This window comes from Dermacentor andersoni, chromosome 1 (genome assembly GCF_023375885.2).
Source record: "Dermacentor andersoni chromosome 1, qqDerAnde1_hic_scaffold, whole genome shotgun sequence".
Classification (NCBI taxonomy): domain Eukaryota; kingdom Metazoa; phylum Arthropoda; class Arachnida; order Ixodida; family Ixodidae; genus Dermacentor; species Dermacentor andersoni.
This window is the reverse complement of record NC_092814.1, coordinates 339544048-339570497: the sequence shown is the minus strand read 5'-3', so window position 1 is coordinate 339570497 and position 26450 is coordinate 339544048. Positions and strand designations below refer to the sequence as shown.

The 26450-nt window shown below is 44.0% G+C and overlaps 1 protein-coding gene and 1 long non-coding RNA gene across 2 annotated transcripts; one reads left to right on the top strand and one right to left on the bottom strand.

Moving 5' to 3' along the window:
• Positions 1-9222: 9222 nt before the first annotated feature.
• On the bottom strand, positions 9223-24616 carry LOC126516428 (uncharacterized). Its single transcript, XR_011891263.1, has 4 exons — positions 23933-24616; positions 20302-23168; positions 16761-17012; positions 9223-9466 (listed from the first exon to the last, which is right to left on the bottom strand). It is a non-coding gene; the product is annotated as an uncharacterized lncRNA (long non-coding RNA).
• LOC126516533 (uncharacterized) lies at positions 16866-23215 on the top strand. Its single transcript, XM_050166658.3, has 2 exons — positions 16866-17020; positions 18317-23215. Exons 1-2 carry the CDS (start codon positions 16866-16868, stop codon positions 18702-18704), a joined length of 543 nt encoding a protein of 180 aa, XP_050022615.1. The 3' UTR covers positions 18705-23215.
• Positions 24617-26450: the final 1834 nt, after the last annotated feature.

Below are 26450 nucleotides of genomic sequence, written 5' to 3'. Positions count from 1 at the left end.
CCTTATGCAATAACTGGATGGATGGGTGGATAGATGAATGAGGCTCAACTCTTTGAATCGGGCGACGGTAGCGCGCGCCACCTAGCCTTGAATGGTGCATACCTATGTATTTACTCCTTTACTTTTGCGTTGATATTATCCACCAATCCGATAGCCTCCGTTTAGTTATTTCTACCCGTTCAAAGTCTAGTTTACCTTCACTGTCCTTGAAACACAAAGTTTTGAATAGTTCCCCGTTACATTCAACTGCCGGGTGAAGTCGTTTACAAGCACGACCTACAGTAGGTCGTGTTGGTCGTGCACTCTTAGGCAAAGTTACACCCTTTGGCTTGCCCCTTCTGCCACACAACGATAATCGTTATCTGCCTTGATGCGTTTCCTTTCTTTAACGCTGCGAGCCCGGAACTTTCTAGTAACGAACGGCACGCGCGTTATCAGAAGGGGCAATCCAAAGGGTGTAAACTGTTCTATGCTGATAACGGGCGTGCCGTTCGTTACTGGAAAGTACCGGGCTCGCAGCGTTAAAGAAAGGAAACGCATCAAGGCAGATAACGATTATTGTTGTGTGGCAGAAGGGGCAAGCCAAAGGGTGTAACTTTGCCTAAGAGTGTGTTTACAAGAAAGTATGAAGTGTCCAGCCGAATTCCTCCTCCTGTCCACACTCCCCGCACAAGTCTATCTCCTGGTATCTGGCTCGGTACGTTTTAGTCCGCAGTACACCTGTACGTCCTGGCCTCAAACAACAATGTGCTTCCCTTAGTGTTATCGTATTTTCCTTGGCTATTTCTTGCTTAAACGTCCTGTATGTCTCTGGTTTGAAACTCTGTTTTCCACATACCCCTCTCTGTCTCCTTAACCTTTTTCTTGACAAATGATTTCTTACCTTTCCCCCCACTGCTGCCCAAGTACTTGCTTGACAGTTTTCTAGTTCGCTTCCTAGCGCTCCACCGTGTGTCAACATTCCTCATGTATAAGTAACTGAAAGCCTTCCTAGCCCACCGCATTTCCCCCATTTTTCTCAATCGCTCCTCAATTGCTATCTTGCTACTAGCCTCTCTGCCCTCAAAAGAAGACCATCCCAGATCCCCCTGCACCCCAAGATTTGATGTCTTGCCATGGGCTCCCAGAGCGAGCCTATCCACACCACATTGCCTAGTTTCCAACTGTGCCCGGGTCTCTGCGCTCATACATAGAACTGCATTGGCAAAAGTCAGGCCCGGAACCATTACCCCCTTGCATATCCCTCGTACTACCTTGTACCTGTTGTAGTTCCACAGTGCCCTACTCTTCATAATCGCTGCACTTCTGTTACCTTTAGTCGTTACATATTTTTTGTACTCTATCAGATACTCAATTCTATTATTTATCCACACCCCAAGATACTTGTACTTATCGACTATCTCAAGCGTGGCCTCCTGTATCCTATGCTCGCCGCAAATGTTATCATTAAAAATCATGACTGCTGAATTTTATTTGCTAAACTTCAAGCCTAATCTGTCTCCTTCTGTACCACATATGTCCATCAATCCCTGCAGATCGGTATTGTCAGCCATTAATACAATATCAGCCGCATACATCAGTCCTGGTAATGACTGTCTAATCAATTTTCCTTGTTTGAAAAATGATAGGTTGAAGCCGAGGCCGCTTTGCTGTATTTTGGCCTCTAAGGGGCCACGACACTACCACAATTGTTCGGCGCTCACCAGCTGCTTTTCTACAGATGCTGCTGCTGCCGGTCCTGGGACAGTTGCTGTCACTGCCTGCAGTACAGCTGACTGATACCTGTGCTGACGAACAGCGCATGAGTACTGTACACTGCATGGACAGCCCGCCAATCTGCCGCAACTTATCGAGTCTGCTGCATCACCCGCCGCCGATTCTGGAAAAGTTCACGCTGTTTGTCGGACAACATGGGACGACAATATCTACACCGCCTCCTCAAAAGCACATGCATTTGGACGAAGCTTCGGGCCACGACACTGCCACAATTGTTTGGCCGTCACCAACTGCTTTTCTAGAGGTCTGTTACTATCAAACTCGCTGTTACTGTAGCAGTAATGTTTGCCTTCTGGCGGTGTCGTGGCCACTCAACCATTTCAAACGGTCTTGCACTGCTCTTGTTTATGTTTTGCGACTGTTGCTTTTGAGTAGGGATGTTGAGGAAAACCCTGGACCTATGACAAAGGCTCAAGAAGAGAAGTTAGATGGTGTGTTCGACGCTGTAAAGCGTTTTGAAGGCAGCAATGCAAGCCTGCTCGAATCAGTAATGAAAGTTTTAAATATGCACGTAGAACTCAAAACAGACCTCGAAAGCCTAACCAAATGTGTACAGGAACTGGAAAACAAATTAGAATCTGCTTCATCTGTTTATGCCCCAACAACTCTCGAAAGTGGCTTTTCTAGCATCATTAACAAAATTGACAACCTAGTAAACCAGTCGCATAGATGAAATGTTTTGTTTTGTGGTGTCACCGATACTAACGAATCCGAAAGCTGGGAAAGTTCAGAGCGACTTGTGCATGAATTCTGCCGTGATAAGCTTGGTGTCACTGTGACTTCCATTACTAGGGCACACCGTGTGGGCTGTTTTTCGACTGTGAAAATTGCCCCATTATAGCTGAGTTCATCAACGATAAAGAACTTGAGGCTATCTTAAGTAAAGGCAGCAAGCTGAGGGACACAGGTTTCAGCATAGGAGCGACTGTTCCCAAGCCGTTCGTGATAAACGCCGGAAACTTCTGCAATTCTCTCGATCGATTAAAAAACAAGGTGACCACGTGCGCCTAACGTTCGACAAGCTGCATATCAATAATTATACTTATGTGTGGGATGTCACGGGTAGCCGTGCTGTTCCTGTTCGTCATCCCACCACAGTGTGACATGTGCTGACAGATAAGTCATCTTCAGAGACTGCGTCATTCTCCCCTAATGTGCGTCCTAATTTAAAGCGTAATACCAATTTCCTGTTCACAAACATTAGAAGTGTTCTTTCCAAAACTGTTGCCCTTTCTTTGCTCGTAGATTCTGCATGCGCTTCACTTCTAGTATTGACTGAAACTTGGCTGGACGATACTATTCCGGATGATAACGTTCTTCCGAGGGAATCTGAATTATGCTTTTTTCGGTGTGACAGAAAAAATAGAAAAGGGAGTGGTGTCCTTGTAGCCACAAAGAAACAATTATCTGCTGTTCCCCTCGCTGTTGCTACTTTTCTCGAATGTGTATGGATATGGTGCAAATTCGGAGTTACTGATGTTATTATTGGTGCTTTCTACCAGCCGCCCGATATATCTGATGGATTTTCTGGTGAATTCCATAGAATACTCGGCGACTTGCATGTGCGTTTTCCTAACTCTATTTTCCTCCTATTGGGCAACATTAATTTTACAAACATTGAATGGCCCACTCTCGGTGTTAATTCCAGTGATAAAGAAGCCCACCCCTTTGTTCATTCCTGCTTAGATTTTTCTCTTGCTCTACTTATTATTATTCCTACCCGTCGCTCCGCTACCATGGCAACTATCCTTGATCTTGTCCTAACAAATAACCCTGACCTTCTTTCTGATATACTGAATTTAAATGGTTTTTCCGATTACAACATTATCACCGGGTGCATCACGCATCCATTTACTGAAAAGAAAACCACCATTAAGCGAATTCATTGCTACAATCGCGCTAATTTTGAGATGATTAACTCGGAACTATTCTCTGAGAACTTCGTGGCTCAGTATTCAACACGCACAATTGAACTAAACTGGCTGTCGTTCAAAACCACCTTGTCTCACCTTGTTAATTATGTGCCAATCATCACCATCCGACATCATAAAAATTCACCTTGGTTCACACATTGTCTTCGCCGTCTTAATAATAAGAAAAAACATTTGTATCGCCAAGCAATGACCACAGGTCTCCTGTCATCATGAAAAAAGTACAAGAATTGCGATAAAGAGTATCAGTCCCTGCTTAGAACAACCGTCGTAATTTCTTCAGTCATGACCTGTCTATGTTAACCAATAATTCTCATAGATTCTGGCGCATCATCAATCCGAGTTCCTATCCTGATGTAGTACTAATTAATGCTGACGGATAACCAGTCACTGAAACTGAGTGTTCGCAGCTTCTGAACGATGCATTTTCGTCAGTGTTCACCAATGAAGATATAACTTCGTCGCCAATACTAGAGCCATTGCCTAACATTACATTTCCGTGCCAGAAATTGTCATCAGTGAATCTGGTATTCTTGCCCTGTTGAATAACCTCAAAATTACTACTAGCTCTGATTACCTTGGTTTCAATAATAAGATACTTAAAAACGCTTCTATAAACATTTTTCAAGTGTTATCAGCCCTGTTTTCACAATCATTATCATCTGGCATTATTCCTCACGACTGGCGAATAGCCAAAGTAATACCAATTTTTCAATCAGGTGATCGCTCTGTTACACTTAACTATCGTCCTATCTCATTAACTAGCAACATATGTAAACTTCTTGAGCACGTCATACATACACAAGTCATCAACTACCTAGAAGACCATGATATCATTTTCAAGTACCTGCACGGTTTTCGCAGGGGTTATTCATGCGACACTCAACTCGCCGTATTTACTAACGATATATTTTCCGCATTTACCGAAGGATTCCAAGTTGACCCAGTGTTTCTTGACTTCTCTAAAGCTTTTGATCGCGTTCCTGGACACAGGCTTCTAATCAAATTAACACACTTAAATATTCACCCAAACGTTCTTGCATGGATTAAAGATTTCCTCTCCAACCGACAATTCACCTGTGCTAATGGCTGTAACTCTTCTTCTGTTCCTTTAACATCTGGAGTCCCCCAGGGCAGTGTACTCGGTCCGCTACTTTTCTTAATTTTTATTAATGATCTACCCAAATGTGTCTCATCTCGAATTCGATTATTTGCAGATGACTGTGTTATATATTGTAATATTAGTAATGACGCTGACCGACTTTCCCCACAAACTGATCTTGATGCGGTGACCGCTTGGTCTGTGGCTAATGTCTTTAAATACATCTAAAACCAAGCTAATGTCATTTACCAACCATTTCACTCAACTTCCTACCACCTACTTTCTCAATAATGCTAGCGTAGAACTTGTGCCAACTTACAAGTATCTTGGCCTTCATCTTCAGTCTGATTTCACTTGGCATTACCATATTAACATTGTATTAGCATCAGCTAATTGAGCACTCAATCTTCTTAAGCGTAACCTCAAGCACGCACCTTCACACTTAAAAAAACTTGCTTATATCACGCTGATCTGCCCAAAAATTGAATATGCCTCTGCCATATGGGATCCTGATCAAGCATACATTATCAACAACATTGAATCTCATTGAGCAAAACCATGCTGTTTGCTTCATCTTTTCCGATTATTCACGCTTCACCAGTGTCACATCGTTAAAACAACATGCCGAGTTGTAACCACTACCATATCGACGTCAGTTTGCTCGCCTAACCTTATTTCATGAACTTCATCACCATTCCACGCTTCACGATGACTTATTTTCACCACCCCCTGCAGTCTTCCCACGCCATGACCACGCTAACAAAGTAAAACGCATAATGTGCCGCTCATCACTCTGCACAAAATCATTTATTCCTCGCACAATAATAGAATGGAATAACCTACCATTACGTATAGCTACTGAAGTTAACTTACCATCTTTCCGAACCTTGTTGCAAGGAAACGGTTAGTGGTAGCAGATTAGTTATTACTTATTGTAATAATATGTAATATGGTAATATGTAATATATGTGGTGTAATATGGTAATATGTACATATTAACATATTCTGTAAAAAAAGTTATTGTGATTTCATGAATTAGTCCATATACCCCTTGTTCATATCTATTTATTTTATGTTTCTTGTGTGGGGGTGTTTATTTCATGTAGTTTTATTTCTTGTGTATATCTTATATTTGTGTCCCCCCCTATGTAGTACCCTCGCATGAGGACCGTTAGGGGTAACGTAGTTAAAAAAAATAAATAATCCTGTAGGTACTGCATAAACAACAGAGGTGACAATGGACACCCCTGCCTAAGCCCTCGCCGAATCATTACAAGCTCCGAAACCTGCCTTTTCCATTGGGTAATCACCCAATTACATTTATAGATATCTTTTAAGAAATTGGTTACTCAATCTTGCACTCCTAAAGTTTCCAGAATGTCTCACAAGCCCTCTTGAAATACACTGTCATAGGCTCCCTTGATATCCAAAAAAGCCAGCCATAGGTGTCTGTGTTCCTTTTCAGCTATTTCAATGCACTGTGTCAGGGAGAACAGATTGTCTTCTAGCCTCCTATGCTTCCGGAACCCATTTTGTAGCTCTCCAAGCACCCCCTCATACTCTACCCATGCCTGCAGTCTGTCCTTTATAATCTGCAAAACCACCCTGTAAATCACTGACGTCACTGTTACAGGTCGGTAGTTATTTATGTCAGCTTTGTCCCCCTTTCCCTTATATATCATTCTCATCCCACTTAGCCTCCATTCGTCAGGTACTTTACCATCCATTAACATTTTGCTCACCACGTCCCTTAATGCTTTCTTAGATTTCAGCCCCAATTTCTTTATTAACATAATTGGAATACCATCCGGGCCTGCCGATGTGCTACTTGATACCCTCTTCTCGGATCTTTCCCACTATCTTTGTCCAAGCGAAAGCAGCGGATTGACCGGGCTATCCCTCTCCGACATACTGCATGTAACAGTTCTCTGTTCTGTAAATTTTTCCCTCATCATGGTTCCTATATGCTCCATAGCTTCCTCTCCTTCCAACTGAGCGAACTGTTACTGTATACCTCTGCTCTAGGCTTGTCCTATTACCCAAGGAGTTCAGATGTTGCCAGAATTTCTTAGCTGCCTGTTTATCTTTTTTATTGCTTACTTCTGACAGCCATTGGGACCCTTTTGTCTTAATTTTCTTGTTGATCAAATAGGATGCTTCCCTTCCGCATTTTATGTAGTTTTCCCATTTTCTCTCTACTTGTGCTTCACGTTCTCCCTTACTTTTGGAATACCTGGGTTCCCTGGAGGCTTCCTGACAATTCTTTATGGCCTTCTTAACCTCTTCATCCCACCAGCTCTTGAGTTTTCGTATCCCTTGCCCTGTTCTCCTGACTCGCACCTTACCTAGCTCAAGCTCAAATAGTCTCGTTAACTTTGGGTAAGTCCAATCAGTTTCAGTACCCTCTGATATTTCCTCTTCAATTTGTTTGGCTGCTATTTCCACTTGCTCTTCTAAGTAAAAAATCCCATTTGGCTGTTCCTCGTGCGTCGTTCCTGCTTTGGTTTCCCTCTTAAAACTCAACTTGATACATTTGTAGTCGCTACCTATACTTCTGGAGCCCTGTTCATCTATATTCATGGCTCCTAATCTATTGTACATCCTATATGTGACATTAACGCATAATCTGTTGTCGAGTGTCGAACCCCTGCCTCCCACGTTATGATCCCATTACACTTCTCAGTAGTGTTACAGACAACTAAGTTGTGCCTCTCACACATATCCAGCATCATGTTACTTGTGAAGTCTGTGTACCCATCCATATTCTCAACATGTGCATTCATGTCTCCTAAAAATATTATCTCACATCCTTTTCCTAGCTCATTGATGTCCGCTGGTATACAGTCCAACATTTTTTTGTTTTCCTCTTTAGCATTTGATCCTGCCCAAAGGTATACAAAGCCTAGAAGTGTTTTCTCCCCCACTACTTTTCCTTTTAGCCATAAATGCTCCTTGTTTGACCCTTTGCCAATTTGTATTTTTATGGATGAGCGCTCCGATTCCCCCGCCCTTTCTGCTACCCTGCGCTCTGTTGCAGTATTCCCATGCATAATCAGGGTTACAGGGTGGTTGTTTCATGTCCCTAAGTTGTGTCTCTACAAACCCATAAACCATTAAGTTCTCCTGCCTTAATTTGCGACTCTCGCAAGAATGTACACTCGCGTACATAGTTTCTCACTATATACCTAGAGGGAAATTTGGTGCCACCGTCCATGGAAGTTTCTTAAGGGGCACCGTGCCGTCATGGGAATAATGGTTTATGTGTCTGCGAGGCTTGTGTTGGCTGGTGTTGTAAGAGGCTTCGTCTGAAACGTGGATATGGCTGCAAAAACCAAGATTTATAGAACAATTTCTGCACAAAAGGCCTGAAATATTTCATAATAAATATTATGTAGATTTTCTGTGCTTACTGGCAATTCGAAATGAAGACAACGCGAGAAGTTAGTACAACAAAAATTTGACCTACGCTTTGCTAGAGCACGACTTATGGTTTCTCTTCCAGATTTAGCCATGCGCCGGTAAAGTTTTTTTGCATTTAATAATTACACCTCCTGTTCCTTGTGTTTGTCATATTATTAATCAGCATATGAACTAATGCAAAGTACTTGATTTGATACAATGTATTGTTTGTGCGAGAAGAAAGTTGTGTTTTTGTCGTCTGCTCTAGTATGTGCCTGCGCAAAGTGCCGGTACTTGAACCGCTGTAAGGATGTCCTGGCGTTGCGCTTGCTTGTTCTGCTTACAAAAATACGAACCTGGAAGGAGAAAGGTGGCATACCACAGGTGAGCGACAGAGGATGCCTCATCGGGCAGCTTGCCTCGGATATTAGAAAGAAAATGGAGCAAAGTGCTGAATGCGACGAAGGAGCGAAAGTGCTAATTGTTCGTTGTTCCCGTGTCATTAGCTCGCGCAGTTTTATTTTTCTTAAGTAAGTCACGGTGTTCCTGTTGCATTAACGAAACCTTAAACAAATATTTTCCGACGCAATCACAAGCGCTACAAGATAAATGTCAGACAGAAAATCGAGCATTCTGCGAAACAATTTGCCGAATGTTGAGCAAAGTAACTCACTTGACCAGCATTCGCAGAAGGTTGAAAAAAAAAATCTCAGTGCCCCTCCACTTTGTGAAGGATGACAAGCGAAGCTGTGTATGTGAGCCCCTTAATGGCGAACTGCACCTCCGCCGTGGGTCAGCCCGGCATTGCACTATCTTCGGGATCGGCCCACGCATGGGGAGTGCTTAACGCCTGCTTCACCTCTGCCGCGGCTCGGCCCGGCATTGCACTGTCTCGGGATTGGCCCACGTATGGAGTTTCTTGCTTGCCACAACAGGAAAATTTCCTTGAATGGTAGAGGTATACAACTTCGCTGTAAAAGCAGCGAAGAGGAAGGAGAATCACAGTGCATAACATCTATTCTATTGTGGCTTTATTTAGATTTTTTTTCCTTCCTTTTTAACTCATGCAGGCTCCCTCTAGAAAACCCAGCTCTCTTGCAGAAATGGCTTGAAGCAATGGGACAACCAGATTTCAAACCTTCAAGTCACCACCTGCTGTGCTCCACACACTTCAAGCCAGCCGACTTCAGGAGTGGCCTGCGTAAAGGCCTGCTGCTTGAAGGTGCTGTTCCATCACAGTTTGAACGTCCAAGTGCCACTGAAAGCACACATGTATGTTCATATATGTAATAATTTTATTGAAACCCAGGAGCAGGCATTTTAGATTAACAATACTGGCCTAATTTTAATGTTACACAATTATTGCAAAGCAACATAAGGATAGAAGTATGTGTGTAACATGTGTAAGGACATGAAGAATAGCATAAACAAAAAGAAGCAGAATGCTCATCATTTTCGATATCATAATTTCCATGGCTAGGGTGGTAGCTTGAACTCGCTGACAGGTTAGTATGTTCACAGCATAGAAGAAAAGGACACAATATGAATGCCAATTTTGCCAAATGGGAAAGAGGAAACATTCAGAGAGACTGTACAGTGCTGAAAGCAAAGAAGCCAGGTGGAAGTGGGACATCATTTAGGAAAGATTTTTTTTTTTTATGACAGGGACATAATGTGCCTAGAGAGCATACCCATTCTTTTTACCTACCTATCCTTCAATGATCAGCCACATAAGATTTTCTTCATGCCAGGACAGAATGAGGCATTTTTGAAACGGAGGCTTGCATCCACGTCACAGTGGAGGGCAGCCATCCGGCACGCACCTACTTTTGTGAATTGTTGCAATGTATACCGGTTCTGTCATTTCAACAGACAAAAAAAGCATAGGTCCACCATCTGTGCATGTGCTGTGCATGTCACAAAAAAGAATTATATTTCCTGAATGATGTCCAGTTAGCTTGCACACCCACGGCTTGAAGCAGTGTTTCTGGATAGATATGCTTGTATGTTCCATTAAACTATCTATTGTTGTGGTAAGATTCTGCACTGCACGTCTGTGTTCGTGCCAAAAACTTTAAAATGTATTGGTATGGTTTTGATGTAGCCTTTGTGTCTAGTGTAAAGTATGTTCATGAAGTTGAAGGTAGAATGTAATGTGTCTAGGCTGCAATATGCTCCCTTGCACACATAACATCAGTTTTATCATCCCTTCTAGGATATGCCACTGTCCAGCAGCCGTGCAGTCCTGGCCAAGCAACCGTTCCCAACAAGCCCTGACCATTCACCAAAGCTATCAAGCAGTGCTCCAGCTGCAGCATCCAGCACCTTCGACCATGAGTACTGCTCGCGAGATTGTCTTGAAACCAAAGCGAAGAGGCTGGGAGACATGCTGACAACCGCTAGAAAAAAGATAAAGGCACTTGGAATGAGGACAGCTCGAGTCAAAGAGAAAAATGAGAGCCTGCAGAGTATCATAGCAAACCTGAAAGAAAGGAACATTCTCTCAGATGAAGCAGAAAGGAAACATAAAGAATTTGGCAGCCTGCCGTTGGAAATTATACAGAGCTGGAGTAAAAATGCCAGAGAAAAGCCTCGTGGGAGAAGGTACAGTGATGAGCTGAAGAAGTTTGCATCAACAGTGCATTACTAATCTCCACGAGCATACGAGTACCTGAGCACATTGTTTCCCATGCCAAGTGTACAGGTCATCAGGAAGTGGCTCAGGGTCATGCAAGAGTGGCCGGGCTTCGCTGCTGAAGTTTTGGAAGACTTGAAGGTTTGTCACAATAATGATGCCCCAAGGGAGCCCCTGTGTAGCATTGTGCTCTATGGTACGAGCATAAAGAAAGCTTGCGAGCTTGAAACTGCAACTGGCCGCCTCATTGGATTTGTTTAGCTGGGTCATAGCCAAGAGCCCAGTGATGCAGATGATGTGCCATTGGCCACTGACACACTTGTCTTCATCGTGGTCGAACTTGCAGCACCCTGGAAGAAGCCAGTTGGTTATTTTCTGACTGCTGGTCTGTCTGGAGAAGTGCTCAAGAACCTGCTAATTGAAGCAATCCACTGCATCAGTGAATGTGTGCTGCAAGTTGTGGCTGTTGTATGCGACTGCCTTGCTGCCAATGTGGCTATGGCAAAGCTACTCGGCTGCCGCGTGCACGAGCAGTCATTCGAGGCACTCAAGACTTTTTTCCCACATCAAAGCAATGCAGAGGACATCATCTTCATGATTTTTGATGCCTGCCATGGACTAAAGCTTCTGCGGAACCTGCTTGGCGGCAAAGGTGCTCTCTTGAGCAGCACCTACGGGGTAAGAAATGTCACTTTTCAGATATGTGCTGTAAAAAAATGCACTTATCGATGAAAGTCTCCATTTCACTGATAAATCTTACCCGCCGTGGTTGCTTAGTGGCTATGGTGTTTGGCTGCTAAGCACGAAGTCGCCGGATCGAATCTCGGTCACGGCGGCCGCATTTCGATGGGGGCGAAACGCGAAAACACCCCTGCACTTAGATTTAAGTGCACATTAAAGAACCCCAGGTGGTCCAAATTTCCGGAGTTCCCCACTACGGTGTGCCTGATAATCAGAAGGTGGTTTTTGCATGTAAAACCCCATAATGGTGATAAATCTTGTGTTTAAATGAGGTTTATTCAGGTTTAAAATTTCTATCTCAGGAGCAGCATAATCCATGCTGCATTGACATTGTGGTTTCTCTTAACACATGCTTTTCAAAAATCTCCTGGTTCGGCATTCATGCTTGTTAAAATGCAGCTAATCTTTTTATTAGTAGTTTAGGAAATACTCTACTCGCAGTATTAGGACCATGATGACATACACAGGCAAGCCATTATTTTGTATCTTTTAGACAAACAACTATCTTTCTGAACTGCTGGCTATTCTGCTATTGCTGGCTTAATGTAGTTATAGCCTTTATTAATACCTAACTAGTTTCTTATGTTAAATTCCAAAGCCATTTAGACAAGTTACCTCATAGGCAGATGCTGTGCAGTTTTAAAAACTACTAAGCAGTAGTTGTGTACACTGTTTGTCAAATATTACTATTAGTTTTTTTGCACTGTTGATCACTGTTGAAGTGCTGATGACGCGTTGAGACAACCACCGGGATATCTCCTTAAACTGTTTAGTAACCTAGCGCAGCATGAAGAAAGTGGGTGATATTGATCGTTAGGGGCGGAGGATTTTTGCTTGCGTCACTAAAGGCCTCCCTTCCTACTCTCGGGAACCAGAGGCTGAGGCAGCATCCCACTTGGCTTCTCTTTTGAAGCAGCACTGAAGGGAGGAAGTGTATTAACACCAGAATGCTTGTTAGAAGCTTAATTGCATATTGCGTATGGTTGCTTACCTAGTTCTGCAAATATTAGACAGTGTTAAAAAGAACGAAGTGCACTTTGTGCCAATGCTACAAACAAGGTGGTAGGTTGTATGTAACTGTACAGCGCAATCATAGAAGGAACTCCAAATGTGATAGGATTCACACGATGATGATGCCAACAGCATCAAGTCAGGCTTTTCATTAAGTCTATCGATTTCAATATGTACAGGAGACAATATATCAGAAGAGACACATGGATTTTTAATAATAAAAACACTGGCCCCAAATAAGACACTGAAGTGGGTGAAGACAAAAAGGCACTGTACTATCAGAATAAGAATCAGCTTTTATTATGCATCAGATATGTTACATCTACATGGTATTTACAGTTATCTATCACCTGCAGCATCTGTGGTCCAAATAAACTAGCAATAAGAACATGTCAATGGTACTTAATTACAGAATTACACAAGTCAAAGAAAAACAAGAAGGTTGTGTTAAAACATGTTAATAGTGCAGGGTTCATTAAGGTTAGGTGGCAACAAAATCCAAAACTTACAGAAAACTTAGCAGAAGAGTTGCTGTAGTTAGTCTTGGCAATAGGAAGCAAACAGTTACTATAGAAAGCAAGTCGCATGTACCTAGAATGGGGAAGGTGCCTTTCCTGTAATAATTTAAGATGAACCTTTCCATTGTAGAATCTGTTCACCAGAACACCGAGTGAGCATTTGTGAAGCTTTTTGCGCAGATATACTGTGAGTATGTAGATGTAAGCAGACATATTTAGTTGTCAGAGTAACATCTTAGCGTTAGCAAAGAAGCAATTACATTGCTGCATCCTTTTATATCACAGAGAGTGCCGTGGAAGCATGTCAAGGTGCTGCTAGAGCTGCAGGAGAAGGAAGGCCTGCGCGCAGCTAACAAGCTGCCAAAGACGCACATCAATTACTGCCAACAGGTGAGGCAACCCTAAAATAATGCATATATGACTTCTGCAGATCTTCCTTCCTTGCCTCCAACAGGTCATGAAAGTGAAGTTGGCGGCGCAGACGTTCAGCAGCTCCGTCAGCAAGGCGCTGGAGTTCGCTTCCTTGCTGAAGCTGCCAGGCTTTAGCAACTGCATGGGCACTGCCAACTTCATAGCCGTGGCGGTCCGGTAAGGGCACTAATGAAGCATTCTCTGTGCATGCTATGTCCATTTCAGTAAATATGCTGTCCTAACATTAGCTAGAATGAATGTGCTAGGCAAGCATTTCATACAAGTCGCATGTGAATTTCTAATGGCATAGGTTTTGGTTTTCACAATCTATACAACGCTTTATGAAGCGATGCATGCAGCTCATGACAGAATTAACTCATTAGGTGCTATTTCCTCTCAATATGAAAACCTGGCTTATGCACACAGCCAAACATATAAATATTAATACCCAAAACAATGGTGCAGTAGGCCATGTAAGCATAGCGTGCAATACCAAGCAAGGCCTTGAGTATATAATGCTGCCTTCAGTTGGGGGCCTTCAGCTTTCATGCGAGTGCATGCTAGAATAATAATATTGTGACCGTTTCTATGAAATGAATGTTAGCATTTAACTGTACTAGCAGTTCTTTTTCATGAACTACAATTTCAAACATGGAGTCACAACATAAGCACACTTATAAACACAGAAAAGAGAGGCCAGGTCTGAAGTGTAAGTAGAGATGAAATGTGGAAGGCTCTGCATATATGTTGGGGAGAAGAGAATGGAGCAATAGTGGACTCGATGAACCAGCTGAGATACTGTACATAAAATACTAGTAATCATGCACATGCACACTGCGCAATTTCAAATGCACCAGAAATCTAAAGGGACGCTTGCATAGTACTACACCATTATCAATAATGTTGGTTGTCCATAATTTGAAAAAAGAGAAAAATAAAAATAATGACACATTAATTCGCTGTCTGTATTACACATAAAAATCACTATGATGATAAGAAAGAAGCAGAGAGACATGCTAAGTAAGATGCACAGAAAAGATGTTTCAGTTCCCCCATGACAGCCTCGTACACAATCACTGGCTGTTCACAATGACTCACTTATGACTTTGTTAAAGACAACCTAGTCGATGTGAACAAGGCACCCATGGGAGAGTCGAAGCGAATTTTATTTCAATGCATATTGCCTTGGTCGTCACTGTGCTTATTATGTATCATTATGTCTCCCTGCTTCTGTCTTATCACCATAGTGATTGTTATGTGTACAGACAGCAAATTAATGCGTCATTAGTATTTTTTAATTATGGACAGCCAACATTACTGATCAATAAAAACAGTATCAAACAACCAATGTAAGTTGGAAATGTGTTGTCCTAATGCTTGAAGGAGGACAGGACATGTACCTCTTAATTTTACGTACATTTATTGTTATTTTATTTATGTCGCACGATGACCTAATTTTACTGATGGTGTCTGTCCTTGCTTCTATGTGTCCATTCCCTCACTCAATAACAGGCATTTGATATAATGTCCACTTCATCATTAATGTTGCACACATTAATCTGATTAAGCTCAGGACCTGGGCGTTTCTTAAACAAATGTAATGCACAACTTGGTGACTCATTAGAAATAATAAGTGTCTACTGACACGTGTCTGAAGTTGGTGCCTTGGCGTCGCACATTAGACACATACCAGCATTCATGTGTCTGCACTGTCTCTATGTGCATGAAAGGTTGCGTCAGTTCTTTTCCCCCGAGGTATCTATACCAACTTGCTGAAATGTCAGCCATTTTTTACAGAACTGAGAAGACATTTTGGGCCGATACAGAAAAAGGGCAATGTAAGGTGTCTTATAGAAGCTGCTTTCCAGTAGCAGTGTGTTCTCATGATGCTGAAAACAACACTGTCTTAAATAACGCCAGCATGCCATAAGATAATCTTTAAGAATGTTGCTCATATTTTGTCAGCCATTGCAATGTGAAACATATGGTGGCTAGCAATAGAATTTGGACGGATCGCAATTGTTAGATCTGCTGGTCCGCTGCAGTCATAGTCATAGACATATTCATGCAAATAATTATCAATAACACTGCGTGGCTTCTCCTGCAAGTGCTGTATGATTGAAATTATCTACCTCTGATGCATAAGAAATTCATCGTTCCTCTGTAAGCATTTGTATGAAACCTTGCAAAACAATGGAAAACAGTTTTTAAACTATGCACCAACCATGCATTAACAGAAAAAAAAATGTGCACATTTATGTTTACTTCTTTCCATGCAAGCAACAGTAAATGAACATTGTGAGCGAAGCACACAAATGTATACTGACACATATACACATAATGCACTGGAATGTGTACGAATAAGAAGAAAGGAAAGCGAGGGCCCGATTCTTATTAGTCTTATAGTAAGAAGCGAACAAAGACACCAAGGACTGCATATAGGAAATTACATGTACTTAATTGAATTAAAGTAACGATTTCATAGAAATGAAAAGGATGTTCCACATCCGCCGTCAAGGCCGTGAGGCGTAGCACTGGCTAACACTCCCAGCTTTTGTTTTAGTAGGTCAACATAAATACCCTAGAAAATGGACGGCAAAATGGTGCACAGCAGCTGAATTGGTAACAGTATTGCAGGCGCAATGAGGAGACGTGGATTCGTGCACCACTTGCGGCCAGTTCTTTTTTTGTCCACTTTCATTTGCATTAATTTATCATTTCTTTTATTTTATTAATAAGTACATGTAATTTACCCTATGCTGCAGTTGGTCTCCTTGTTTGTTGGCTTCTCGTGACATACAAATGTCTGTGTAACCCTGAGAATTATTCATGAAAAGAACTACTCATGTGCTGTGTATGCTGCATTACAGGTGTAAGCACATGCAATGTTTCTATTGTTTTCAGAATTCGGAGATACCATCCAAGCAATAAGTGCAGCAACAATGTTTCATTTAAATGATTAGAAAAGTGCTTCATTTTGATGCTTACAAAAAAAAAATTATAAACAAATAAAAAGAGCAGCAATCTTATCCTTTCAAGGACTTGTTTGTGTTTCGTACCTGAGCCTGGTGCTTATATGTCTGTTAGGGATACCAACAGCAAGTGCATTTACAAACAAAGCCATACAGGTAAAAAGTGTTGTAGGCATCATGAACACTTTACTTTGTTGACAATGTGCATGTGTAGAAAGCATCTTTCAGAAATTGCTTGGTCGCGTAATCTGATGCTACAGTTACCATTTCCTTTCCAGGGCATTCGACCTGCTGAACTCCAGAAATCCTGTTGCCACTGGCTTCAAGGCTCCACTGCGGCCATCAGCGTTCACTTGCCAGAGAGAGACCATGGAGGCCGCTGGCTTACAACTGATGCAGCTGCGAATGGCCAGTGAAAGGCTCGTCGCACAGGATGGCAGGCAAATATCTGTAATTGCACTGGCATTCACACTCAAGAGTGTCTCCCAGCTGGCAGAAAGCCTCTTTGATGCTGACCTGTGCAAGTAAGTGCATAGGTAGATGTAGTGCACTGGTGGCAACATAAGGTGGTAAAAAGACAAAAAGTTTGCCATGGCGTGAAATAATGAACAATAATTTCAAGACAGACTGAACATTTCAAACTGTCTTATGACATGTTAAGGGTGTTCCTTGTACTGTTTTCAAGAAAGCGGAGGCTGCTTAACACGTGCAGAATGCAAATAGTCCGAGTATTTCCAAGTAACAGCAAACAACATTACATTGATCCTGTCCAGCTACGTGGCATTTGCATCTTCTTAAATTGTGGTGCATGGTAGTTGGGACAATATATTTTGTGCACTCATACAGCAACTGATCTTGAGTCCCTTTGCAGCCGTGTTACACTTATCCTTAGAATGTAACAGCTCCATTGCAGCTGATAACCACTTTAATGGTGCTGTTTGCTGATATGTACCTCTTGTGCCACAAAAGCACAGCATATTTATTTACACAGGAAAGATTTTACAAATGCTGTCATAGCCACTCATAACAAATGGAAGATGGTACCAGTTTTTATTCGATATACCAAGCATTTTATTGTATTTCAGGTTGACTGTTCTCGCTTCTTGTTTAGTGTGAATTCCGACATCATTTTTAATGGTGTGATCATAAGCAACAGAAAAAGCCAATTGACCTGCTAGGTGCAAAAGGCAATCATTATAAAAAATGTGTTAGTGATGATTACTCTCAATTGAAGACACCACATTATTATGTTGCCATTTGAGAAGAAAGTAATATCACTTGAAAACATAAGGAGCACACTTACAAAACAACCCAATCATATTTGCCTCATATATACATATTGCACACATGGGACCTGCTATTTTGAAATGCATATATTTATTGCTTGCTGTCCTCAAATGTGAATGCTTTGCTTTGTTGTGACAAAAATCTGACCTTAAAAAAAGCTGCTTCACATGCACATTATTATGCCAGCTGCAGTTAAAGAAAGTACAAGGAAGTATAGACAAGGGAAAGCGTTTGTACAAAATCGAGAAGTGCTGCTTTGCCCAGATGCCAATTCAACATGTATCAGAGTCGTAAGCACAGTGCGAGAAGAAATGAAAGAATGAATACTTTGGTTGTGGTGAAGATATGAGTTGGCAGCACAAAAGCAAGTGGCAGTTCAGAATATGTGTTGTTGAAAAAAAATATAAAGGACACATTTTGCAATTTCAACACATATATTCAGTGGCTCATAAAATTACGAACAAATATTTTCCCGACTAGTTTTATGTGTTCAACATAAAGCGGCAAGGCACTAACTTGCCTGTTGTTTGCAGGTACATCTGCACGAGGCACCTGAACCAGGACCCCCTGGAAATGTACTTTAGTTGCATAAGCCAGCGAGGTGGCTGGAATAACAACCCTTCAGCGGCGCAATTCCGGCATGCCTACAGGCAGACCATAGCACATGCAGCTGTTCTCGGCTCGAAGAATGCCGTCACTGCACAGACTGAGGTGATATGCCTTTCAAGAAGCCAGGGGAAACCCAGCAGCAATTTGAGTGACAGCTATGAAGAGCAGTCAGCTGCAATGGTGGATGCTCCGCTCGAGCACGACTGTTTTTCTCTGAGCGAATATGCCTGTGAAATAGTCCGCTACATCGGTGGCTTCGTGGTTAGTGCTACCAGCAAACACCTTCACTGTGCAGACTGTGCTCACCAATGACACTGTGACTAGCTTGCTCGCGTTCATAAAGGAGAATGGTGGTCTTATAGAACCACCGCGCTTTGTGCATGCAGCAATGTGCGCAGCGGAGACAGTGCTACGCCAAGGCACCACGACAGGAGACAACATCCACAAGATAACTCTTAAGGCCTTCCAACAATTCGCGAAGCAACATGAAGTCGTGCTTCACGATTGCACACACTACTGTGAAGACCCGCAACATGTGATAAGCCTCAAAAAAGTGCTCGAAAAAAAGTATATCACTCTTCGAATGAAAGACATCGGTAGGCGCCGCACTGAGCAGAAGCACGGTGCATACCTCAGGCATGTGCTCACAAAGCGTGTGCTATTTGCTCACCAGTGATTGACCAAGCAAGTCAACCTGAGTGGAACGATCCTACATTGTGCACACAAATCATATAAGCTTTTGTGACAAGATAGCTCCTGCAAAGATCGCAAGAGTTGTTGTTTATGTGTAGTTACGATACCCGACTTCTGCGATGCCACAGCTCCTGCAAATACTGCAACAGCTGCCACTTTTGTGTACTTACAGGGTCCGTGAGTGTTATGACGAGACAGCTCCTGCAAAGACTGCAAGAGTTGTTGTTCATGTGTAGTGACGATACCTGACTTCTGTGATGAGCCAAGTGACGCAAAGGCAGCAGAAGAGCTGTCACTTTTGTGACAGCTCTTCATTTGAATTTCATTTGCATTTGCAGATTTGCTTCATTTGCAGATCATTTGGATTACACTGAACTCATGGCTCCGCCAATTCTGATGCAAATGACCCAGTGGCTGCATTATGGGGCCATTACAAAAATTATGGGGGGAGGGGCAAGATTTGTTCAGCCCCACCACTCTTGCCTCCTCGTGATTCCCCCTGGGAAATGCTGGGACTCTAACACTGGATTAACGCCAGTAGGGTAAAGAGAGTGGAAAGCAATAGTTAAATAGACACTAGAGCTAAAGCCTCTTTGTTGTTGGCATGCCTCATGGAGCAGGCATGTACAATTTTCACATACATAAAATTTTATAATGCAAGAACAATGCTTTGTGAAACACACACTGTTCTAAAAGAAGAAAAGCAAAGTATCAGGTTATATACATGAGGAGCTCCTTTAGGTATTCTGCCATAGCAAATTTGTCTAATAAGTTACCACACAAACCTCTTGGAGTCCCATTTACGGACACTGAGCCGAGGCAGCGTAGCTGCTAGAGCCTCACAGCAAATTTAATCATGATGTCATGAAACTAATCATCAGATTGTGGACTGCCATTCCAGAGACGTCAAGGCTCTGCTCGGTCTGGACCTCGAGAAGGCTTTCGACAATGCGTGCTCCCCACCATCATCGTAAAGACCATTTCAGACCTGGTCTCGGTCCCAGATTCCACAGCTACGTCTGCTCTTTTCTAACGGACAGGAAGGCCAAGCTTTGCATTGGGGACTTCCGCTCCGACGATGTGCCCCTCGGAGGGTGGGGCACACCTCAGGGCGCTGTCATCTCCCCACACTGTTTAACATCTGTATGATTGGTCTTTCCGAGAGGTTGGCACGCGTCGAGGACATCAAGCACACCATCTACGCCGACGACATCACCTTATGGTGCTCCGGCGGCTGCGAGGGCAGAGTTGAAGAAGCCATGTAGGAGGCGATCGACGTGATCAAGGAGTATCTCCGCCCCACAGGACTTCCATGCTCCCCCGCCAAGTCGGAGCTTCTGCTTTACAGAAAAGAGAAGGGAGGCAGACCCAAAGATTGGACGCCAATCTCCGAAAGCAGCATAAGTCTTTGCACTTGTGACGGGGGGGGGCTCTCGAGAGGGCTCTCGGGCTACCCATCAAGAGGGCTCTCAAGAGGGCCACACGAACACTGCCCTTCGAAAAGCCCACACCGAAGCAAGAAAACTTGGTCGAGCCGAGGTCGTCAAACACCGCCTTAAGATTGAAAGAACAAGAAGGCCTCTTCTTACTACTAAATTCTCAAAAGCATCCCAAACGTGAACATCCTCAATAAATACTAGCCAATTCTCACTGGCAACTTTATATTTTCCGCCCCGCCCCAGATCCCTCCAGATAAAGCATTAATTTCAAGGACAATCTTGTACATGCCAAACTAAGGACAAAGACGATACCAACATGCTCTCCCCGTAGCCGCCCTAGGTGCTCAAATTTCAAACATGTACAATCTGCTACTATAGTAAAATGGGCAGTGTCCGATTACTTTCCCAAGGTAAGTCGAAGTTCCACCTGCACGTCAATAACTTAGTCCACTGGGTAGAGTTTGTCACTTGTACCAGACGATACATAGGCGAGACTCGACAACAAATTCATACCAGCGTGAACAGCCATCCCTGATACAAAGCACAGCTTTTTTAAAGCACCACAGCAAGCCACATAAATGAACACGGCCATGTACTCGACGAAGAAAGACTTTATATAGTATAACCAAATTCCCGTTTACCAAGTGAAAGGGAATTATGCAGAATTAAAACTCATACACAAGTTTAAATGCGTATGCCCTAAGGGAATCAAGTTGGCACGTGGCAACATAGAATCACTAAAAGCTGTTACCACTGAAATCTTCAAATCATTAATAAAGGCACCAAAATATGTTGTGCTACTAGCCAACGTACATTCTTCAGCTTATCTATGCCTCCTTTTCCAGCTCTTCCCTACCTCTCCCATAGCACTACATTTATATTTCCGTGTCTTTCCATGCATCTTCACATATATCACTTTGAAAAGCAAAATGACACAATTATACGACACCTTCTCACGTATTCAATTCTCCCCTCACGCTTCCTTTGCCAATTTTCTTCTTTAATTAAAAACAGGCCTCCGACACGTCGCTAAGTGCCAAACTTCAGCATGGCGTTTTTGGTGCCTATACGCCACAGGACCATGCCACTTCTGTATATCGTCGCAACGACGCCTAAACCCATCTACTGAGGCCAAGATCCCTTTAGGGACCAACCCACTCCCTACCACCGCGTATCCCACCCACCAGCCCCCGTTCTTTCCCAGCGACTCCACGTCGCTAACTTCATCCATTCGAAACTTTTCTGACACACCGATACTAGGCTACTGAGGCCATTCTTTCAACTCGATGTCCCTTGGGTCGCCCCCGCGCTGATCGCTGACCGGACCTTCTAAACCCGCAAGCGAATGCCGACTACGGCTTCTGTAGAGTTCTTAGAAGGCATCATATCTTCGTCGCCCAACAACTCCCACTCCTCTCTTTCCCTTTTCTTTCCTCCTTCCCCTTCCCCTCTCGTCTTTTCTGCCACGAGGGCTAGAAACGCCAAATGACAGCACTGAATTTCTTCTTTACAGTGTCTGTTTACAGCCAGCCACAACCGACGAAAGCAGGTGACGTTACCTTAAGAACCCGTTAAAAGTAATCTACCGAGAATGACAAGGCCGCCATTGACATAGATAGGTCCACTGTTGAGCAACGTTGACCACTTTTGAAACATTGACCAGCCTTTCTGGGGCACTTTATTCCTCTTTATGCAACTTCTCTACCACAGCGAGGCAAAGAGTATTGACAAGGGAAGTGATTTGAGCGAATTGGTACATTGTAACTTTATTTATGCGCGCAGAGCACGATGAATAAACAAAGAGAAAGCGAGGTGGAGCCGAAGCTCGCAGCTCCGACTTTCCTCTGTTCCTTTTTCTTTTCTTTTTTACCTTAATTTATCGAGCAATACGTATATGAAGTGAAGATGTACCACCTCATGCCTTCTATTGTAACAGGTAGGGGTAAATTCTGAGAATGAAAAAGCAATGATTAGCAAGAAAAATTATAGCCAGTCAACAAACATAGCATTGGGTAAAATTATATTTGCGCAAAGCAGAAAAGTACAAGATCTCGCATTAATAAGGGCAAAAGTGCGTGCGACTTGCAGTCAGGCCAGAGTTGGTAGAACCGATATTATGGAAGCCTATAACGCTCCAAGCAACAGCTGAGACGTCCTTGTACTGCTTGAAAAGTATGAAAATTTGTGTGACAATCAGTCCTCCACAGTCAGAATAACGGCGGAGTGCTTGGCCTCACAGAAGTTCCCGCGAGTTGAAGATCTCGTAGTGCTCGCCGCGGGTCCGGGCCGCGCGTCGAAGGCAACAACGGCGCAGTTCTCGACGCCACACGCGGAGCCAGCTATGCAAAAGCTGTGGGTGTACTCCAAGAAAGGAACGTCGCCCTTGTGCGAAGTCCCACCGCTGGAATGGCGTCTAAGACTGCGCAGTACAGCTGCGATGGCCAGGCGTTGGGCGGAGGCTTCGAGAACCCGAGGCTGGTGAAGGCGTCGCCTGGGATGACACGCGGCACCAGCGGCCAGCTCCCTACGCCTGCTGTGAACCACCGTCTTGGGTTCGGAAGCTGGTGGGAAGAGCCACGCCGGGGGTGCACCAACCGATTCACGGCCAGAATGACAAGGGCCGCCTCTTCTGTGCTGCTTACAGCTGTAATAAAAACACTTGACATTAAATTGGGAGCTTTTGCATCAAGATTACTGCATAACTTATTTGTTCTCTTCTACATTGTTTTCCAACCCAGTAATAAATTTTAACAACAAATGCTTAAATACCTCAAAATTAACAAGTAAAAAAAATCGTCGCTCTTTTTAGTCTTGTTGGTTACCGACCCTTGTGTTCATATAACATGTATTGCGCTTTTGGCACTTGGGCGTATATTCAGAAACTTGCTATTATGCTAGAACTGCCGTGAAGCGCAGATATACCAGCCAATCATTATTATGTTTGGGTTTTATTACCGAAGGCAACCGGCCAATGGCAAAGAGCCACTTACAAACAAGAAGCATGCATCTTACAATCATAACTGCCAGGACGATAAGGCTACCACAAAAAAAAAAAAAAAAATAATCTCGCAAGTGACGCAGCTAGGTGTTCTTTGAGTTTTTTTTTTTTTTTGCGGTGCCTGAAATGTGACTAAGTAACACTCAACTTGCCCAGGAACAAGTTCCAGGAGTCTACGCACCCAGTGTACAAAACACACGCAGGTTTCTGTTACAATCACCACTAAGTAAGAAGAAGTAATCAAAATATTCCTAAAATGGCTATCGCGGCGATTTCTGCCGGCCTCGATGTACTGTGCCACCGAGATTAGCACCAACTCTCGAGAGAGCACTGCATCTGCAGGCTACCTTTTCAACGTTCTTTCTGAGAAAGACTTTCGTTTCGCTTACAGAACATGTACGAATATTCACCTGTCGGCTGTTCCGTTGACGAAGGCGCGTGGGCAACTCTCCCCGGACCAAAGGAACGCTGACACCTGAGAGCGGCCAGTAGGAAAAATCCCGGGATGCCTGCCGTGTATCGTGCGCCCACAAGAAGGTTGAGACCGAGCGTAGCCCTGTACGCACGCTGTTGCCGATCGCTGAGCGACGCCGCACCTGTTGTCTTGCTGAGCTGCGAGGCGAAATCCGCGGCCAGTCCTCGCTGCATCCTGGTGCAGAGCCGGGGCATCAGATTGAGAACGTTGCCAACGTTGCTTCATGACCGACACGAGGCGTCGCTACCGCACAGCTCGGCGGTAAAGCAGGCCTTGGCGCGTCCTAAAACCTAGCCGTATTTTCTTTTAGATTAAGCATTGCGGAACCAAGAAACTAGTCGCTGGCAGACAGTAGCGATGCGCGTGCAAAATGGCGGAGGGCGTGCAGTGCACGAGACAGCTGCCTGCTGCGTTCTTCATTTTCTTCTACTCACGTGCGTCGATCGCGTACCAGAAAATATCTTGCGAAGATGCCTCTGATGCAGAGGACAAGGTGTAAGCAATAAAGGACTGGTGTCGGCCTACATTGAAGTTTGTGGTTTATTACAATTAACTTTGTAACTGGCGAGATACTAAATACTTTTATTGTTCTTTCTTTTTCATGGTGCCCAAATTGATACCAAAATAAATAAAAGGAAGTTTTCCCAAAAACTTTTGAAAGCAAAAGCACCCTTGTGCCAAATGTAGCGCCATCTTCACCACCGCGCGTCCTCACATGCAACATCATCATCAGCGTCGTGCACGCTCGCAAGGAGCTCGTGTTTTGAGGAGAAAGAGAACGCTCCCTCTCGCTCTCGACGGGGCTGGCCGCCACAGCCACCGTTCCGCTCGGCCTTGTAGGGAGAATGTAGGGAGAACGGCACGGCTCTTCAGCCGCCATCGTGTCCTTCTCCTATTGGCCTCGAGCTCCACCACTGGAAAAGCTGGCGCCACCGTCGGCGTGACGTGCTATTAGGGATCACGCGGACATAGCGTCCGCGTCGGCTGCTTCAGGAGCGCCGAAGCGAGCTGAAAACGAGTTTTAAATTCCCTCGTATGCTGCGGTCCTCATTTAGTGGTGAGATTCTCCCGCTTCGAGTGTCTCCTTTACAACGCTTGAAAGCACCACAATAGGTAGTGGCTGGCTTTGAAGGCGCGCAACATGGTAGACTACTGCTCGGTGCCGCAGTGCCGGGCCTACGCAACGGAGCCCGGTGTCAGCATTATTCACACGTAGCCGCAGGACAAGAAGCGGCGTGAAGCTTGGCTCGTGAAACATAAAACCGGCAAACAGCCATCGGCTACAACTCGGGTATGCAGCAAGCACAGACGCGAGGAAGATTTCTGCTACGGCGCCGGGTCTGTGATGTTCGGAAAACGCGCACTGAGATGCTCGCCCGAGTCCGCTGCCCGACTAATGTCATGACGGTTTGGTCTATGAACTTGTCGATGCTATAGATACTGGCAAGTTCACTGGAGTGGAAAGGGAGCGATAAGAAGCACATTAAAAAGAAGCATGGCATATGGTCATGTTTGTGTTATGAATTAACGCACTGGATTACAAAAAAGAAGCAGCGGGAAATCGCACGCTGAGAACACAGATAAACATGCAGTGCGACGCAACGCGAGAAATAATATTGAAACGTCCAAGAATTTAGAAGAAGAAAAAAAAGATTGAATCGTCGCGACGGCGCATCACAGTCCCCGTCTAAGTCTCTACGATGAAATTATTTTTGAACAACTCTGATAGCGCCCACGCAACAATGGTCGCTTGTATACTGTCAAATGCTCATATTCTGCGGCCTAAAGCTCATGGCACGGTGCTAAAACGCGCACGCGGTGAAAGTGAAACAGTGCGCGGACAAGCATGCAGACGCGCAGTCGGTCGCTGCGAATCTGTGCGATCGCTGCATTGAGACTTCATTCTATTACGCTCCATTCAGTTATACAAACACTATAAGAACATATTTCACATAGTTTGCTCTCAGCGTTTACCTACCTTTCACGCAAGAAGCCGGTTCGGGAGACTCCATCGCGGCGACCGCGCGCAGTGGCGTGCACTGTACGTATTCGGTAAAGAGATAGCGTCTGTAAACGATTCTGTGCTTTCAGTTTGCCCATCATTATTATTTAGACAGTAACAAACTTCTCTCGTCTCGAAAGTACTTACAGAAATGTACGGGAGAGCTCGTGTGTGGTGTTTTCAGTGAGCGCTGACAGCAAAACCTATGAGGAGCGCGCCACGTGATCCCTCATACTACGCCAGCCAGGCGCTTCCGATAGATGGCGACTCCGTAACTCCTCGCCGCCAATACCGGCTGGATGTGAACGGGACTACGTTCCTGCCAAACATTGGCAATGTGAGACAAACTTTTTGGGGCAAAGGCATTCAGAAAATTCGTCTTTGATGTATGTTCTCGACATTTGCATACAAATCTGATCTTCCCGTTTATCGTACTCCATGCTTTGTTGTC

Bases quoted from the DNA above. Each gene is read 5' to 3' on its own strand.
- LOC126516533 (XM_050166658.3), top strand. From the start codon at position 16,866: ATGGAGGCCGCTGGCTTACAACTGATGCAGCTGCGAATGGCCAGTGAA. The intron at 17,021-18,316 runs GTAAGTGCATAG...TGTTGTTTGCAG, and splicing joins TTTGATGCTGACCTGTGCAA to GTACATCTGCACGAGGCACC.